Genomic DNA, 20,300 nt, shown 5'->3' with positions numbered 1-20,300 from the left:
TTACTTTTAAATTACTTTTTATTTAACCTATTTTAAACTTACAATTTTTATATAAAAAAACGTATATTATATATTAGTATAATTTAATTAAAATATATAATTTTTTTTTTATATCAACATCGTAAAATGCATTAAACATTATATTAAACCTAGTTTTACCAAACTGGGCTTAACGTAAGGACTGCAATGTTATGGCAAATAAACGCTGCCATATTTACTAAATAAATAAATACTAAAAATATTATGAGATGGTTTTTGGTACTTATACCGCAAATATATACTGTATTCTTAAAGCTGCGGCAGGGGACTTTTGACGCTCTAGCGGTTAATAAACAGAACTGCTTGCGTCTTGAGGAAGAACATTGTAGCCGGAACTACTTCTCTCTGTTTATGTCTATGAAGAATCACAAAGGTACTGGGTTACTCCGCCGCGGTACCCCCGAAGCAATCTAAAATAGTCAGAATATAAACACTTATTATAGGTGCACCCTAGTGATTCAGGACAAGCTAAAAACACGGTTTGGAAAATGGATTCATGGTGTACTCACTTATTATATACATTTTTCTACATTTTGAACACAAACAAAGTTACGACCACAGCTCTGATTGGTTGTTTTTTACCAGGAGCAGACGAATTTCTGCAAATGGCAATAGGAGCACTAGGAGGAGCCAGAGGAGCTTGATTTTTTCACAGATTATCTGTCTCATATTCTACTGTCAGGACATAATGACAGGTTTAACAAATATGTAAAAAATATATTTTTTTACAAAAGTTACCTACTGCAGCTTTAAGGACATCAAAACCTAAAATTAAACTCCAGAAAGGTGTGACCTTTAAGGCTTTGTGTATTCTCAATGGAAAGAATAGCTCCTCTCAACTCTCAATGAAATGCAATGATGCTGAAGGGCTGATGGAGAGGACAGGACTCACCTGGTAAAGCTCGATGCGCTGCTCAGACACACGGGCCTTTGGGTTCTGCAGCCTGAAGATCCTGAGCTCTGCCTTCACCAGGTTCGAGGCGTTCTTCTCCATGGAGCTCATGTCAAACCTGAGCCTCCTGAAGTACGGGTTGTAATGTGTATTAGAGATGACATCTGGAACAAACAGTGGGCAGCGTTACTGACTCGCTAGGACACTCTGCATGTGTGGAGGTAGAGTATGTACAGAGAATCCCATCCCTCTGCCAGTCAAGTACACCAATATTTAGTTTGTATATGTAGTAATAGCCCATCGGAAGAAGTTTAATGTCAACATGAAGTCTAAACTGGCTCAGCACAGAAGAAGTTGCAGGAAACTCCTCTTGTGAAAAATAACTGTGCAGCTTTTTGTACTAAAACACTTTAAAGTAACATGCAATTAAGTGTCAGAAACAATTCGGTTCATATTCTTTTTAAGTATCATTAAAATATTCTTTTTAAAAGTATGCTAAAGTGCATTTCTCCGGGGTCTGCATATTTCTCACACAGCTGATGGCACTCAAGGCGTTTAAACTATTTCAAACTGTGTAAATCAATGTGCACTGCTGCAGTGACGCCACATTTTATGTGCTCGTGGGGCGCGTCGAGGCGTCGTGTGTATGCTGAGAGAGTGATGAAACAATAGTGGGACACACCTCTGGGGCCGGGCCGTCACGCGAGGGTCAGCCGAGGTATACAGACCCGCTCCATATGGTTCCTGAGTGAACCCAGTAGCCTTACACTCACACAGTACTCCAAACCACGTGTGAACGTCATGTGCTTTGACAGGCTCCACACACACACACACACACACACAGCAACCGCGAGTGTGCCGAGAACCATGTGTGCAACAGTGAGATGAGAGCGACACTCCGCACAGTAGCTCAACAAATTAACAAAGACAACCAAAGCCACATGCACGAGTGTGTAAGTGAACGTCTGACGGCCGCCGTGACACCGCATGAATTACGCTGGCGTGATGTCATGTGACATACAGCAATATACTCAGTTTGTTCAAAATCATCCCGCGACTGTGTCTGACTAATGTGTTTCAGCATGAGTTTTGCATGTTTCCCATAAGAATTTGTATGTATTTATTGATTTTTTTGGGCCAAAATATATTTGAACTTCAAGCTAAATATATGTGAAAATCTAAAATCTATTTAGTTTGAATCTTCTTTCACCAAAATATGGATGGAATAACCTAGAGTTTGTGTTATATACATGTTAACGTGTTATAGACAACAAATAAAGTTTTTCTTTAAATCTAATATAATATATTAATGCATTTTCTTGGATTGAAATATATGGGGGACAAAATATGTTTTTAAATGTATAATTTTTTTACATGTCAAAAATATAAAAAAAGACAAAAAATATTTTGGAGGAAAATATATTTCTTTGATCTTACTCACTGATCTATCTTCTATATATATGTACACTCACCTAAAGGATTATTAGGAGCACCTGTTCAGTATCTCATTAATTCAATTCTCTAATCAACCAATCACATGGCAGTTGCTTCAGTGCATTTAGGGGTGTGGTCCTGGTCAAGACAATCTCCTGAACTCCAAACTGAATGTCAGAATGGGAAAGAAAGGTGACTTAAGCAATTTTGAGCGTGGTATGGTTGTTGGTGCCAGCCGGGCCAGTCTGAGTATTTCACAATCTGCTCAGTTACTGGGATTTACACGCACAACCATTTCTAGGGTTCACAAAGAATGGTGTGAAAAGGGAAAAACATCCAGTATGCAGCAGTCCTGTGGGTGAAAATGCCTTGTTGATGCTAGACGTCAGAGGAGAATGGGCCGACTGATTCAAGCTGATAGAAGAGCAACTTTGACTAAAATAACAACTTGTTACAACCGAGCTATGCAGCAAAGCATTTATGAAGCCACAACACGCACAAACTTGATGCGGATAGGCTACAACAGCAGAAAACCCCACCGGGTACCACTCATCTCCACTACAAATAGGAAAAAGATGCTACAATTTGCACAAGCTCACCAAAATTGGACAGTTGAAGACTGGAAAAATGTTGCCTGTTCTGATAAGTCTCGATTTATGTTGAGACATTCAGATGGTAGAGTCAGAATTTGGAGTAAACAGAATGAGAACATGGCCCCCACAGTCACCAGATCTCAACCCAATAGAGCATATTTGGGATGTGGTGGATCGGGAGCTTCGTGTCCTGGATGTGCATCCCACAAATCTCCATCAACTGCAAGATGCTATCCTATCAATATGGGCAAACATTTCTAAAGAATGCTTTCAGCACCTTGTTGAATCAATGCCAATTAAGGCAGTTCTGAAGGTGAAAGGGGGTCAAACACAGTTTTTTTTTTTTTTTGCCGTAAGGGTCTGCAGTAATACAGAGAGATGAGGCCTGAAGCTTTGCACAGAAGCCAGGGATTACAGAGGCTCAACAGTTTGTTTAATGAGCCTACGCAAGCAGGACGTCCGTCCACATGAGACGGACAGAGGAAAACATTTGGCAGCTGCAGTGACTAAGAATAATCGGGGCTTTGAAGGAAAACTCTGTATCATTTTTTTTTAATTCAAGAGAAAAAACTTTATTACAAAGCTTTAGGAGTACTTTATTTCGATTGGTCTTTCGTAGTATTTTGTTTTTCACTATTTTTGTCAATTGAATAACTGACAATTATGCCAGGCAAGGTCTCTCATATAACTCTGCAGTGTTTTCCTATGTAAAATTGTAAATTGTAAAATGTACTTCAAAAGCTTCAAAACCCAACACGATATTAGCCACCATAGGCATAATAGGGCACTTTAAAACACCAGTGAACTGAAATAGAAAATGTAATTCTGTAGCCTTTTTGGTTCTATAGAGTGTGAAAACATGCAGGGGATTTAAAAGTGATGCTGGTTTCTGTGTTTTGCACAAGTGAGGAGTGACAGTTCTCTGATGATCAAGATCTCAAGCAGCTGAAGTAAATAAATCTCTAGAGCACTTCTCTGAACCTCCCTCCCTCTCTCCACCAACAGAACAAGTCCTACTTAGGATGAAGCAGTGTTTACATCTCAACCTCATGAAAGGCTCTGCTGTGCTGCTACTACACTGGACGCTTTGAGCAGGGTTGACTGAAACCACACACAAGTGAGCGCTCACACACGTATAATGACACTTCTAATCTCTGTGCAACACAAGCTCGCTGTCACCCTCCGGTCTACTGGGGAATTTGGCTCGAGTCAGGAAGCAAACCGCTGATTTACACAGATTCAGGAGCAGAGAGTCTGTAACCGCTGATTTATACGAATGTGACATAAAAATGATTAGTCACATGTGGTGCGGCTGTGATCTGAACAAACTCATCAGAAACACTTTAACATTCACAGAGAGACTGTGTTAGAATTACACAGAAAATAACAGCCTTCCAAAAGTGATACGCACTGATTATTTCACAAAATCAGAGCGAAATATATAGTTCTGCTCATGGGTACATTGTTTAATTGTTCCCAGGTGGCTCCAACGTCAAACTCAAGAATGAGATGTTAATGACCTTGCAAACTCAGTGATTTCTTTCTCAAAAATAAGCCAACGAATCAGATTAGAGGAAGTGCTGTCGAGTTTTGTGTTCAGACACCAGCAAACAGACTGTGGCTCTGTCGTTTAAACCTAAAGGTCATGTGACACACACAAAAAAATTAAATTTAACAACAAATTTAGGCCTAAATTTAAGATTTGTGTGTTTGAATTGCATATAAAATGCTGATCAATTTGGATTACACAGTTTTAACATAAAACAATAATTCCATCCTCAAAATCATGGCATAGTTTATTTGAGCATCTGCTTTTATTTTAAAGAACTGTATTTTCCAAAATGCATTTAAACAAATAGTAAAGCCTATATTATAAGGATATTCTTAATACATTATAAGCAACCTTATGATATATTTTATCATCTGATAAATATTCATAATACCAGTTATGGTATATATACGTTGTACATACTAACCCTCTCAGCTGGGTGTGTTTTCTTTTTGATCTCAAACTATGCAAATATCTCACAAGGGTTAATTATTCCCATCTAAGGAATTTTACTGGCTCACAAAAGATTTTTGATGGCATCTTATTACCAAGAAGACACACAGAAAATGATGTAATATAAAATAATGTAACTGTTTTTCAATAAAAAGAGATAACGTACGAAAAGATCAGTCAGATGTGCAGCTGAAACTGAACTGGATGAACCCAAAAAGAGCACTAGCCCTGATGAATGATTCACGCATCACCCTCGCACACACACACACACACACACACTAATATTGACAAAGAGTCTTTTTTACATTCTCACAAATCAGGTTTCCCATCGCAAACACTTGGATCTTCATGAGTGAGGATCACCTGTGATGTGTGCCAAAAAATATGCACAGCGGCTTGATCTCACAAGAGCTTCCTTCCTGAGAGGAAAGACACCAGTGCTGCACTGTGGTGGCCACCAGTTGTTTAGCAAGTGAAAACCACTTATCTGATACTTAACTTTAACTGGACCTCTGTATGCACATCTGTGAAGACGTCTCGTCTGTTTACAGCAGTAAAATCGTAAGCCCTGCCAGTTTATAAGTTGTTTACCCTAGGAGGAATATACATCTTGAAGGCATTAAGTGGTTAAATAGGAACGGATCCAGGTGACTGGTCTGCGCCCCTGAACTCTCACTGATCAAACACCTGCATCAGGAAATGCCTCCCAGAATCCTCTGCTCCACCACTGACCCCAGTCCTACTTCCTGTGTGCTGGACTTCCTCCAGGCTGTAATGAACAGATAGATTAGCGAGCTTGTCTGCTCAGTGACACGGCTGTCTCAAAATAACTCCTGTTGCTGACCCAACCGTCTCTCTCTCTCTCTCTCTCTCTCTCTCTCTGGATGCGTGTTAGCATTTGAAACAAATTACACAAACACATGAGTGTACACTTTCACCTTTTCACTATCTACATTACAGTAAAACACTCAAATCATCATCAAGTACAGATGCTCCAGGTCGTGTATCAGAACGAGAGTCTAAACAGCTGATAAAAACATCACAATAATCCACAGCACTCCAGTCCATCAGTTCATGTCTTCAGAAGTGAAAAGCTGTGTGTCTGTAAGAAACAGATCAATCTTTAAGATGTTTCTATCTTCAAACCATTGCTTCCGGCTAAAATACAAGTCCATAATCTGTGATAATGCTTCCTCCAGGGTAAAACTCAATTTCTCCTACCCAAAAGCAAAATTTGCATGAGAGCAAGAAAACATAACAGAATTTTATTTTTTATTTGAGTGAACTATTCCTTTAAACATCTGAGCATGTGAAAGAAGAGCTTTCCAACACAACAAACCTTTTTAGCTCTAAATGTTACAATACAAATATGTTAAACTCAACAGACAGCTGTTTAGATTATTTTAAAAGGTTTTAGTTACTGTGGAGACCTGTGGAGCGACATGTGGCTTCAATAAAACTATGACACTAAGATGCTTATTTATGGGGATATATTTGTTTTCTCAGCTTTACAAGCAGTGAGTTATGAGGAAAATATTAAAACATTTGTTCACATTTAAAAGACTTGATTCTGATTTATGAGTTCACAAAATTGTCGGATGCAACCGTTCGCAACCTCCGAGTCACTTTTACCATTTGAAACTGGAAACTGAGACCAAATACTGGAAGCACTGTGCTAAAACTCCAGGAAGGAGAGCCGAGGGAAAGTATTTGACCTACTTTAGAGCATTTCTCACTTCTGTAAGACATGCTCTCGGATTCCCCCGTTCCCTCAGTGGGACTATCCCGTGCTCGTCCTGTCCTGGGAGGGTCGGAGAGAGGAAACAGGACAGCGCAGGCTGAACGGACAACGCCTCACTGTAGGCTACTGCTCAGAAGGGTTTTTACATAACATTTAACATACACAGTAATAGTTACATTAATTGCAACTTAACTACAAATTCAATAACATGACAGTAGTTAAGCTGTTTTCAAGACATTATCGCCTTTCCAATAATGAGCTACTTTTTCCATTCACTAGTGCACAGCGTGTCAAAATGCTATCATTGTCTGCTATATTTATTTGCACACAGTTTTACAGCACTTACTGCGGTAACAACCAAGCACTCTCTAAATATGCCTCCTCTCTGTCTTAAAGGGGGGGTGAAATGCTCGTTTTCACTCAATCTCCTGTTAATCTTGAGTACCTATTGAGTAGTACTGCATCCTTCCTAACTCCAAAAAGTTTTTATTATATTTATAAGAGAAAAATAGTCTGTACCGATTTTTCCCGGAAAAACACGAGCGCCTGGAGGCGTGACGTGTGGGCGGAGCTAAAGAATCACGAGCGCCAGTAGGCTTTTGTGTTGAGAGCGTTTGGAAGCTGTGACACAGATCCAGAGGCTGAAATTTAATAAGAGCAGCATCAGCAACGACATCTCTATGTGGTATGTACTGAAACCTTATATACTTGCTTAGCGGTTTTGGAAAGTTCCACTTTATGTCGTCTTTTTTTTTTTTTTTTTTAAGCTGTACATGTGGAAAGTGCAGTTTGATGACAAAATCGCATGTTGTTTACTTGATGTGCTTACGCGCTGATAGCTAAGTTAACAACACAGAGATATTTGAAGCAGTTTTACTCACCGCCTGCGGTTCCAACACACGATCGTGACCCTTTTTCGTTGCGACTGCATTATCCTTTAGAAATAAACGATGTGCAATCCGAAATGCAGGGAACAAACACAAACACTTGCACAACTCTGCTGATGCTCTGTAAAAATAAACTCCATCCACTGGTCCCTTAATGCTGTTTCTCTTTTGGTAATCTGTGCAGGGTTGTCTTGCCCTGGCAACCAAAAACACACTTCTTTTGTGACATTTGGCGACGCTCTCGTGCCTCAGGACCCATATAAGGAAATTCCACTCCATCTAACGTCACACAGAGCCATACTCGGAAAAAACTTTCCGAAACTTGTGACAAACCGGAAGGAGTATTTTTGGAACAAAAATACTCCTTCAAACGTACAACTTAATTTTTGAAACTTTGTCCATGTTTAGCATGGGAATCCAACTCTTTAACAGTGTAAAAAACTCAGTATGCATGAAATAGCATTTCACCCCCCCCTTTAAATGAAAAATGATTTATTGTAGTGAAGTGGTTCATTCAGATGAAAAAATGCACTAGTATTCAAAAGCTGTGGTCAGAATTATTCAAGTATCTACTATGCATTATAGGATTTGAGGATTTTGAGAGTGGGTTTGTATGTGCTGTGTGAGAACTAGTTCTGTGACATGTCTTTCAGAGACATAAGGCAATAAGCAATTCACTTTCTTTTCTGTCAATCGCCAAATGTTAGAGCTGTCAACTTCTCTCAGTTTATGAAAGTTGGCACAATTTAGTGTTATTGTGCAGTCATAAAATGAGACAAAACTCCTGTTAAGTGTTTGGGCAGAAGAGAAAGAAGAAAAAAAACAAGCTGGATGAACTAGAGTCTTTGGCTGCAGAGGATGAAAGCAGCGGGAGCTGCTTTTTAGAAATAAAAATTAAATGCAATAAAAAGCCTAAGAACGACCTGCACTCCCCAAATCAACAAGAAGATAAATGACTTTCAGGTTATCTATTCACACATTACTCAAGACATTATTCTGTTCCTGTCTGCTGTTGTACGTACAGGACATTGGGAAAGTCGCACCTGTTAGTAAACACTGTTTTTCCGATCTCAAACACCGACTGTGTGGAAGCAGCCAAAGTAGCTTCCAAATATTTGCCGCTGAGAGTCGAGACCTTGAGAGGCCGAACGGAAGCCAGATCGAGCAGCGAGGGCAGAGGAGTGGGAGTGAGACCAGAAGGGAATGCTGGGAAAGAAATGAAAGACTGGGAGGGAGACAGAGAGAAGACTGAGAGGGAAAACAGAGAGAAGAGAGGGAATGGGAGATGGAAGAGTTCTTCCCTTCGCTCCGACGCTCACCTGCCAAAAGCAAATTGAAAACAACTCTGTTCATAATCCCTGGGAACTAAAAATACCCCACACTTCTGAAGGCCCTTCCATGAAGGTCGCTTAGGACTCATTCTGAGCAACCGTCCAGCACACACACACACACACACACACACACACACACACACACACACACACACACACAGTATAATGATAGACAGAGAGCTGGAAGAATATACACTTAAATATGAATTTGAAAAGCAAAACTTTAAAGCATTCTTGCCATGCATACTTTACTCCAACAATGCTAAGGTGCTGATGCTTTTTTCCTTAAAAAATGATCCACTTTAGTCTCAGTGTGAATGACTTGCATGTTCTTTGTAATGGATGTTTTTTCAGCTGTCAAAGTATAAGAAAATGTTTATCACTCCTCACCCTGTCAAGCCACATCATATCTGTAGCACAAATGGTAATGGATGACATTTACTACTAGGGTTAGGAGTTTAAATCCTTAAACCTGTTAAAGCCTGACCTGAAATTATAGTCATGGGAAAAAAAAATTTTAAACACATTTTTAAAATGCATAAATAAAAAATGTGTAAAAAATAAAGATCATGTTTTTTGTTGAGTGTCATATCATCAGAGGCCCATAATTGAGCACAAGATGCCATTTGGTGCAGATGCTGATATTTACAAGTAAGATGAAATTCTGATGCTCGAAACCCAAATGAATGAAACCTTTATAAAAGTATAGCAGATACTTAAAATGAAATAAATATCATTTGTCACTCTACATCTACCAATAATATGTCTTATTAATATAATATTGATATTATTAGCTTAAATTATCAAAACAGATAATGCAATGCAATACAATGATAAACAAATAAAAATTCCTCAAAACCCTGCTGATCATATTGGAGACTCAGCAAAAAGTCACATGAGCCATGAGGACATTTATAAAGGGCCTTTTACTTGCTAAAAATGATAAACTATCAATCAAACGACAGAAGGCATGGAGTAGATTTATCAGCAAAGTTTTAAAGTTGCCTTATAATTGTGTATCAAATAGGATACGGTAGGCTTTATAGGGTTAACTCAAATATGAGTAATAGTAAGCGTGATGCTGGCCTTAGCAAACACCAGTAATAAGCTGAGATTGCACCCACAAACACACAATTTGCCTTTATCCGAGAGCGATCTCTTCCATGTCAGTGGGACTTTTTGTAACCAGCCTGGACCACCATGAAATTTCATTGGTCAAAAATCCTGCTCCACATTTCTGCGTGTTAAAATGTCAAATATGATTATGTGGCATCAGACAGTATTTTCACATTCAGTGTGTACAGTCTTTGGAGACTCAGTATGCTTGGAAATTCTCTAGATTTTAACCTCTCAAAGCATCTCAATCTTCCCTTCTCACTTCTTTCGAAGCCCTGGACACGAAGATGGGCCCCAGATTTCATTCCCACACTGCGCTGTGCTCGTGTTAGAGTATTGTATTACATGAGACCTGCACTGTGCCTGTAAACAGTATAAAAGCGCTGGAAGAACAGTTGTTATTCTTTCACAATCCCACTCTCTCTCATCCTTTCTGTCTCACTCCTTTCGCTCTTTCCCTGTTACGCAATGCAGTTTGACTGTTACTAACTCCCAAGTAGAAGCAGAAGATGGTCCAGGTCTTGCGTAAGTGCAGAGTCCCACTTTTTCGACAATATCCCCTCTTGAGAATCTCACTGAGAGATGTTTGGTGGACCAACGAGGAAACCGAGGGTTTTGTGATTTCTATATAAACACACAGGTGGTAAATCTGCACTGAGTCTACTTCTAATGCTCGGATCCAACTCGGTACATTCTTCCCCAAGCTTTCTTAATATCATGAATGTGTGGTCCACATCGCAGATCATTCTGGTTAAGAACCGCCCACTTAGACAAGAAAAGTCTGACTGACATGTAAAACAATAAGACACAGTTTTTAATTAACTCTTAATTAACTCTTTTATTCACAAACTATGCATTAAAGGTACAGGTTGTAGGACCTGCCACTAGAGGGCGCACTACCAAAACAATAACAATCGCGTGGTTTGATGACGCTAAGAAGAAGCGTGGAATGATGGGATTTGGTGTCTTCTACCCAATGAATCAGACAGAAAAATGAATCATGGATTTAATTGATTACTGTTTAGTCAGTTTATATGAAAATGATTACCACTTGTTCAACAAATGTATACACTCGTGTACATTCAAACACAATAATTGGGTATACATAGCAAACGTGTGCATTTTTTTTGTGAGAGTAGATTAGATACAAAGTCAATGCAAAGACGCGATCAGATTATGGATCAAACGCAATGCCCCGCGTTTGGCATGTAAGCCCCATAATACTAATCTGGTTGATTGTTATAATAGCATATGTTTTCTGTAAATATACGAATCAAAACAACTCACCTGTGGAGTAAAACACAAGCAAGATCAGCATCTCTTTCTAGTTGAAGTTTGTCGCGAAGCTACTTCTGCATTTGTCCACGACACTGTTGTCACGTGGTTTCTACGTCAGTAAAGGCGGTAACAAAGGGTAACTAACGTCATTGACAGGCGACTGCACTGCCCCGTGTCACTTTTTAGAATGGGGATTTTCTCATGATTTTCAAGTAGTTGAAAACATTAGAGATATTGTTAGTAATCAGCTGGACAAAATATATAACACTAGCCTAGTGGTTTTTGGATATTTTACTGCAAATTTCTTACAAATTGTACCTTTAAATTGATCAAAAGTGACATTATAGACATTTCTAATGATACAAAATATTTCTGTTTCAAATAAATGCTGTTCTTTTCATATCTTTTCATGCTGTTCAACTTCTTATTCACTTAAATGTATCAAAAAAAAAGAAAAGAAAACCTTGTTGCATTAACCTGTTACCTTGTTTCCAGATTGATAAAATCTTTTACTCTCAGAGGTTGTGTAAACTCACTCAATCAAATTAGAGCTTGCCAGAACAAGGAAGTGCTTTCTAGTTTTGTGGGCATCATGCATCTGTGGGTATCAAAGCTGGAGGATGACACTCTCTGATTGGCTGAACGTTCAGTCTTAGAAAAAATGGTACAAAGCTAGGGCGCTATCCTAAGGTACAAAAGCTAAAAAGGTACATCTTATAACCTTATTGACCCCTAAATTGTACACATTAATACCTGAAAGGTACATGTTAATATCTAAGGTTTACACATTACAGACAGTATTGTATTTTTTTTTCTTTCTGAGAGTGTTCGCAATCTTACAAGTTATCTCCCCGCAGGTAGTTCACGATCAAACTCCATTTGTCTCCATCTTTATCACTTAAACGTGCGCCCCAGAGGAGCTGTGACGGGCCAATCGGTAGAGGTTTGAGCGCCCGCCCTTGGCCCACACGCTCTGGTGTGTTGAGTTGTTTTTGGGATGGCCTGCACAGTGCTCGCCTGTGTTTATTTACAGAGGGAGAGGCGCTGGGAGATCTCTCAGTCACTAAACATAATCCGTCATGCACACGCACACGCTCCGGCCTCTTCTGGAACATACACAAACGCTGACACACTTCTTACACCCATGCACTCCAAACACACTCGAGAACAACTTCAGCTTTCTAAACAAGCATTGCTGTATACACACAGCATTTGGACATGCAGAAAAACAACACTGCAGTAGTTCAAAAAGAAGGTAGTACAAGTACACTTTATACAATACTGCAAGTTATTAATTTTCTCATCTAGTTATGATTTATGTGGTATTGACTTTTGAGCATGTTGATACAGCAAAACAGATATGCTCTGGAATATTTTGTTATTTGGGTAAAATTAGCTCAGCTCCATTTGCCATATGTAACAAATTAGTTCATGCACCCTGTAATTTTGTCAAAGATGAAAGAGCAACTTCTGTCTACAACTGTGTTAAAAGGACTAAATTATTTTGCTCTTAAACTAACAAAACGGCTGACCTCAGACGAGCAGAAATAGCAACAAAAGCAATACTGTTGAAGCGCCTTTAAATTTTGGGTGTTTGCAAACCTTTTCATGACTGAGTGTTTGCTTAGAGACCAAACCTCAGTGTCACCAAGCTTCGGGTAACACTTCATAATAACGTCATCTACGTACATTACAACATTATATGGCACTTAACAAATCACTACTTAATGAACATTCTGATGAAGTAATGATAACCTGATTCATGCATTTTCACAAACATGCCTTCGCTTGGCTGTACAAGAACGTCTGATATGTTAAGCATAAAGCTTGTTAATGATATATTAGTGAAATGAGTATGAATCCTTTGCTAATTTTATTTTTTTGAGATTTTACCCACAGGGCCGAATGTGAGCCGTCTGGAACTGACTGCAGTCATTCTTCATTTTGAGTAACATTTAAGTTAATGTTAGTATGTGTAATGTACAGGAGACAACGTATGTTTACTCAGCAAACTAGGTGTCCTGCTTTACATTCACTGAATTTGATCTGGAAAGTGATTAAATAAACACATACTGTAACAAACGTTGTACAGACTTCTGTAATGATAAATGTTCTATAATAAATCATACGAAGCGGCCTATATGAAAACTAAAAAAAAATTTTTTCAACAATTACTGCACTGAACAGTCATGAAAAGGGTGTAAGAATGCAAAATATTTCATTTCTATGAAGCTAAATGCTGATCAAGCCAATCTGACACTGCAAAGCTTTATTTCGATAATTCATTTTATGACCATTTAAATGATGAATAATAGGGATGTTGTTGCATGTAAAAGTGGCAGTGCAATCATGAGTTGCATGGAGGAGACAATGCTATGAAGCTTAACAGCCAAATCAAGCTGTTTTCTCTCAGTTTACAGGTTAGCTGGGTTAGCAGTGAACAATATGGCACTGGATATCAGAGAGCATACTTCAGCAAGCACTCAAAGTGCATATATACTAAGTCATATGCTCTTGAACAGCATAAACCACACAAAGTCATAAAACGACTGCAACATAAACTATTTTCTAGAGCCTGGTCCCGGTGCACAGAGACAGCCTTGTGTTCCTGTGCGTTCAGTCACAAGGGAGCTCTGTGCTGGGCTCCGAGAGACCTGCATTCACAAACAGACCGGTGGGGCCACGGTATGTTAGCATTCATGCATGCATGGACATTTAATACCACAGCGAAAACATATGGACCTGTTGAGCTGTATGGGACATTAGATTTAATGGACATTCCTGCAGGACGGACGATATTTGAACGGGTTGGTTTCTTTCTTAAATAACAAGGCAGAATGTAGAAAGGCTGTAAATAATGGCTGTTATTGTGTGTGTTTACTGTTGGAAATTTCACTGGGTGAATGATGTATGAGCAACATTACAGCTAATAATAAAGCAGGAAAGTTGCATATGGATGCAGTTTGGTTCTCCTGCTAAAAAGATTTAAGTTAGAACCTGAAGGGGTTTTGGAGCTTGATTTCATAACTTTACTCTGGTAGACTTCTTGCCTACAGAGACTTCTTACTTAAGCCAAATTTTAAGTGGTAATCCAACTTAATGTACTTTTCCAACAGCCAAATGAACCGAAAGGTTTGCACTGTTCTTTAAAATTTCATGTGGCATAGAAAATAACACACTGAATAGTTCTAGAATTATACTCCTGGAATTCTAAACAGAACAAGCTCTGACTTTTGGTTTTGGCTGTAATGGCTTTGTCAGCTTCATATTTTTCCATTAAAAATTTAAGTCTGATGACTTTTAAACTAATTTACACTTTTCTGATTATTTTTCTTTTCATTGCTAAACTGTTTCTAATTCTAATTCAATAACCTCCCAAGTGTCTTCTTTCAAAAATCATTACGCCTGCAGTCCAAAAGGTTTGAGAATGTGCAGATGTGTCAATGTGTAGATTAGCAAGTTAAATCAGTTCAAATTAAAGGCTCCAAAAGGCGGTTTTTGCAGCGATGCCATAGAAGAACGATTTAGGGTTTCCCAAAGAACCTCTCAGTGAACAGTTCTTAAAAGAACCGTTTTTGTCTTAGGATGAACAACATTTGAATAATCTTAAGAATCTTTTTTTTCCCTCCACGCTCTTTAAAATAAATGGGGCTTTTGGAGCTATGCCATAGAAGAACCAATTTGGGTTAAGGAATCATTTTTGAAGAACCCAATCATTTTTGAAGAACATTTTTATGTTCTGGAGAACCGTTTTCCATTATAAAATAAACTTTTGTGCAATTCAATGTTCCAAGGGTTTTCAAGGAGCCATTTATGCCAATAAAGAACATTCATTTTTAATAGTGTACGGGGAACAATCAACTGAAGTCAATTGTTCAATGGATGGTAAAAGCTCTTCATGGAACCAATAAAGATTCCAATAAAGAACCTTTGTTTTTAAGAGTGTAGCATTTTATTCTGGTGCTTTAAAGACACCCAAACCAGAAGAATGCTCCAACAAGAACTTTTTAGAGAGTTCTCTGCTGAACCCATGGAACCACTGAAGAATCTATATTTCCAAGAGCACGTGAGATCGCCTGGAGGTGGGGGGTGTGGGGAGAACCTCTCCAGTGTCTCCAGCTCCACACCCCAGCAACAGTGGGTCTCAGCGTGGAATTTTCCATGGAGCATGTGGCACGGAGTAGGCCTATACGCACACTGCTCTCTAGTTTAAATAGTGCTGTGTAGGATCTGCCAGCGCTCTGTCTCTGCATGAGCCACACTCTATATCTCTCTCTTTCTCTCTCTCACATATTTGTGTGGCTTCCAGTGCCGCTGTGCCCTGCGTGCTGCCTGTGAGCGCTTCCTGGCACCCAACCAAATAAGGCTGATAGCATGTGAGCGCATTAGCCAACACTCTGAAACAAGACACCTCATTCAAAGTTCACTTCCAGGAAAAAGTTAACTACATCCTATATGGTTATTATCTAGTCTTCTTTCTTTTCTATTTGCTCATTGTTTCCTTGCCACACATTGGCTCCATTCCAAATCTGCACTGTTTACATAGGCAGCTGCCTTCTAAGGATTCTATCTGAAATGGAATCTCATAACTGACCAATTTGGAACGCTCTAGATAAGTAGCGACTTCAAATAACACTTCTCAGAGGACGTGTGGGGGATACTTGACTCACAATTGATTTCAATAGTTTGGTGTTAGCAAACTGTGCTAAGCGAACACTGCTAAACTTGAAATAAAATACACAGCACACAAAAAATTATTTCAAGCCCAATCAGACTGAACTGTTTGTTTTCATTCATACTTTCTACTATTGATTTCATTTTATTCTCCTCTTAACCACTAGATGGCACCAAAACTGAGGCACTTTTATAAATGTCCAAACTAGGGAAATTTGGCTGATCTTTAATGCGATAAATCAAAGCTGATTCTGCACTAATTTGATCTAATATTTTTAGTTGTCTATTTATGTAGCATATATATAAATCTGCAAAATATATTGAGACAAACACTTAATGTTTAATTTTGTCCGAGGGAATTAAATGAACAGTATTTCAATGATTCGAGAGTATGTAAAGTATGGTATTTGGGGGTAAAAAGCAGCTCTGCTGATGGGCTTAAAGGGATAGTTCACCCAAAAATGAAAATTTTATGTTTATCTGGTTATCCCCAGGGCATCCGAGATATAGGTGTTTCTTCAGTAGAACAAAAATGAAGACACGTCTTCTTCTTCTTCTTGCTTTACGATGGATCGCAGCCTTATAAGTGCATAACCACCACCTATCTCTCAAGTGGACCATTGGCACTCCTAATTGAGATTGTAGATAGAGTGTCAATGGTCCATTTGGTCAATGGACAGAATGAAATGGTTTGAGTTAAAAAATATTTGTTTTTGTTCTACTGAAGAAACAAAGTCACCTACATCTTGGATGCACTGGGGGTAAGCAGATAAACATCACATTTAAATTTAAGGCACAATAATTAACATGATGATAAATAGATGTGGTCTACTTTCCCATTTCTTGAAATTATATAGTTAGTTTTTTATTGCTTTTTTTAAATTTATTCTTACTACTGTGAAGCCATATTAAAGTATTATGGGATTTAACATTTTTTTTTTTTTTTAAATAAACATTTTAATGTCAGTTTTAACTTAATGACAGATGTATTGAACAAAATATGTATTTTCTTTGCATTAAAATAAACAAAAAACTTTGCTGACATGATTGTTTTGAACAAGTAATCTATTAACACACAAACAAAAATAACATTACCGATGAGCCTTTTAACCTAAATGTTACGTGATTTCTAAACAAAAGAAACCACTTTTATAATTTATTATCTCACTTAATGTTCTGCTCTTTCAACATTCAATAAAAGGTGTTTTTTTTTTTTTTTGCAGTTATACATACAGTACAGGAGTATTGAAAAGAACATTCTCCTTAATGCATGCCTTAAGCCCCGTTTTACCCTAATCAACATTTCTGTTTCACTTTGCTTAATCTCTACGCAATGCATTCTGGGATTTGAACATCCATTAGGGATACAGGTGATACTGCTTTAAACTTGCCGCGCACCACATTGAGGACAACTCACAGGTATCACAAACTGGATGGGTCATTCTGTACCTATGCTCAAGTTAAAGGCGTCATCCAAGACAGTGAATCTAATCACCATACAGGCAAAAGTTCACTTTAAGTTTACACTTGCATTGGTGCATGGAAAAACTGCACAAGTTGAATTAGATTACAAAGGTTTATGCATATATATCATTGCCTATAGCATATACATTATCCAAGGGAGTGTGCCTACAATGCTAACTACGTAGGCAGCTCATTAGGATTTGGAACAGGGCCATTGTGATCTTACCCACAATCTAAAGGTTCAGTTTTAAAATAATCAGTGGCATTTCTCCGGACGTTGACACAGGATTATTTATATCCCATAAATGCTTGCTGACTGGGGCTGGTGCTGTGCCAACTCTATTCATATAGAGCCAAGAATAACATTTAATGCAAAATATACCTAGGGGCATAAGATATCTCCTAACCATTTTTCCTTTCAACCTGTATACTCACATTTGATCTGGAGACTGAAAACGATTACATAATTAATGGCACAGTAAGGGTATTTAAAAGCACTTATTTGCTTATAAAGGCCTGACTTTGAAGACACAGCGGGGTAGTATTTAGGCACACTGAGAAGCATTATTCTAAAGTGGTGTGCGTGCATGTGTGTGAGAGAGAGAGTAATGGAGGGAAGGAATGAGAATAACATTCTAGAAGCAGAATACTGGAACGCTGATCTGCCTGGTTGCTAAAAGTGAACATGAAAAATTCTTTCAAACGATTTGCCCAGCAAATTTGCATAAATGATGTAAAGACTCTGCAGACAGCTGCACAAATATTGATCAGGGCAGCCCACATTATAGCCTATGATGTGGTGACTGTGGCTTAGTGGTTAAATCTGTTCTGTAACTGAAAGATCCCAGGAATGACACATCGTGTGCTCTTGAAAAAAGAGCCTAACCTCGGGTTACTCCAGGGGGGTGAACCTCTAATAACTAAACTAAATGACAAACTAGTAATCTAGAATGCAGTCAAGAATAATCTGGCTATAACATCTTAGTTTGTGGAAAGCAAAGTAAAACCATGCTATCTCACATCTGACACGAGGTTCATATTAGACAACAACTGGAAAATGAGTACTCAAGGCTACAACGATTGATCCTTACTTTTTAGTATAAAAAAAAAAAAAAAAAACGGAGCTATCTATGGACTATGTGACTGACCTGCAGAGAATAACCAGCACTTTTAATTCTTAGCTGCAAAGGGGCATGTAGATCTGGGGTGCACCGTGACAACAGGAACCATGCCACAGTATATTTGATCATGCATTTAACAACCATGTTAAATGTGGTGCCAATTTTCAGTTTTGAAAGCTCTATAGATACACATATTTGATTTATGCATTTAACAGATGCTTTCATCCAAAGAAACGTACAGTAGACTCAAAAAAATCAGTCAAATAACAGAAAGATGCTAAAACATCAACATGTTTGTGACATTGCAAACACTGCTTGTTATAAATATAGCTATTTTAATTTAGGCTGTGGGAGGGTGTGGGTGGCAGGGAGCCTGTCCAGTGTTTCTGGGGCCCACCAGACCCTCTTTCAACCACTGAGGTTAACTCAGCACAATGATGTTGGGGTTCGAACCTACAAACATAAAACATTAAAACATTACCCAACCCCTCCCCAAAGAACAGGGCTGAAACACTCACTCTCGGCAGGGTAGAAGGGCTGCATGTCTATCTTGTGCACTTCTTTGGCGTAGTACTCCTCCTCGCTGCGCTGTCGCTCGCAGGTGGCCGCGCGCTCGTTGGCTTTCTCCTGCAGCAGGTCTCGCGTGCTGTTATAGATGGCGATGATGTCCCGGGACACCTCCTCGGGCTCGGGGTAGATCTCGGGAGGACAGCTCAGCTTGAGTTTACTGAGGATCTGACCGCGGATGGCCTCGATCCGCTTCTTTTTGAACTGCTCCATGTCCAGAGTGCTGCATGTGGATAGACTGACGGCCACTGTGGCTAAATCCAAGGTCAGAAGGAGACTCAAGACGAAGTTCATTTTGTGCTTTTGTTTTTGTAGCTGAAGCGAGTTTAAAAATGCTAATTAGTAAATTAGGTGAAGCAGAAGCCCAATCATTTCAACTCGATGGCAAAGCCAACTTAAACTTCTGCGCGTTTGCGCACTATTAGCAATGGCAAACGTCTGTTTATTGTTCCCGCAAATCCATCCGAGGAGCCAACACGAAATGGTCTGTCAGATCCGTTATATTCGGTAGAGAAACTAAGACCTTCATTCCAAATGACTTCAGTGCACAAAATCACGGGGCACTAAAACAGGCCATCAAAGGTTTCAGCTTCTCGAAGCTCTGTTGATGACAGACGCGTCGCCTGCGGGCTTTTTGCGCGCACCTCCACCGCATCAGAGCGCCGCGAACTCTCTCCAAAGCGCCGCACAATCACTCGCCCTCGCCGTGTGAGAAGATGTGGAGGTCCAGGAAGCGCCTCAGCTCACTCCGCAAGGCGCATCGCCTCTCCTCCTCCTCGCGTTTGGCACCAACAGATGCTGCAGAAAATAAAGCTGTACCTGTCTCACGCGCCCTAAAGTTGCGAGTATGGAGTGATGGGATAAACTACTGTAGAGCTCACTACTACTACTGAGCAGGCAAAAGCGATTTCCTCTTCAGTTTACGCACTCCCCCATTCCTTCTGGTGGAAAACAACGGTCCCGTGCCAGCACACACATGCACATCTGAAGGCAGCCGGTTGGAGAGAGAGATTTATATAGGACTGACTTCCCCACGTGGTTGTGGTCCTCACGGTGAGTCCGAGGGATTCGTCAGCGCGCGGGTTCAGTGTAAATATCTCAGCGTGTCCATCTCTCCAGCACTGCGGCCAGGTCCTAACGCCCACTGACTGCTCCCACTCT

At 39.4% G+C, this 20,300-nt stretch overlaps 1 protein-coding gene across 1 annotated transcript in view; it reads right to left on the bottom strand.

Annotated features, from left to right (window-relative positions):
• LOC113059794 (transforming growth factor beta-2) overlaps positions 1-19,433 on the bottom strand; it is a 35,980-nt gene extending 16,547 nt beyond the window's left edge. Inside the window, exons 1-2 of the mRNA XM_026228406.1 lie at positions 19,091-19,433; positions 932-1,095 (exon numbers count right to left, since the gene is read on the bottom strand). Of these exons, the coding sequence (XP_026084191.1) occupies positions 932-1,095; positions 19,091-19,433 (507 nt within the window). The remainder of the gene's footprint in view (positions 1-931; positions 1,096-19,090) is intronic.
• Between the last annotated feature and the right edge of the window lie 867 nt (positions 19,434-20,300).

This window comes from Carassius auratus, chromosome 41 (genome assembly GCF_003368295.1).
Source record: "Carassius auratus strain Wakin chromosome 41, ASM336829v1, whole genome shotgun sequence".
NCBI classification, from domain to species: domain Eukaryota; kingdom Metazoa; phylum Chordata; class Actinopteri; order Cypriniformes; family Cyprinidae; genus Carassius; species Carassius auratus.
Note: the sequence above shows the minus strand (reverse complement) of the source record. Positions and strands in the feature narration are given on the sequence as shown.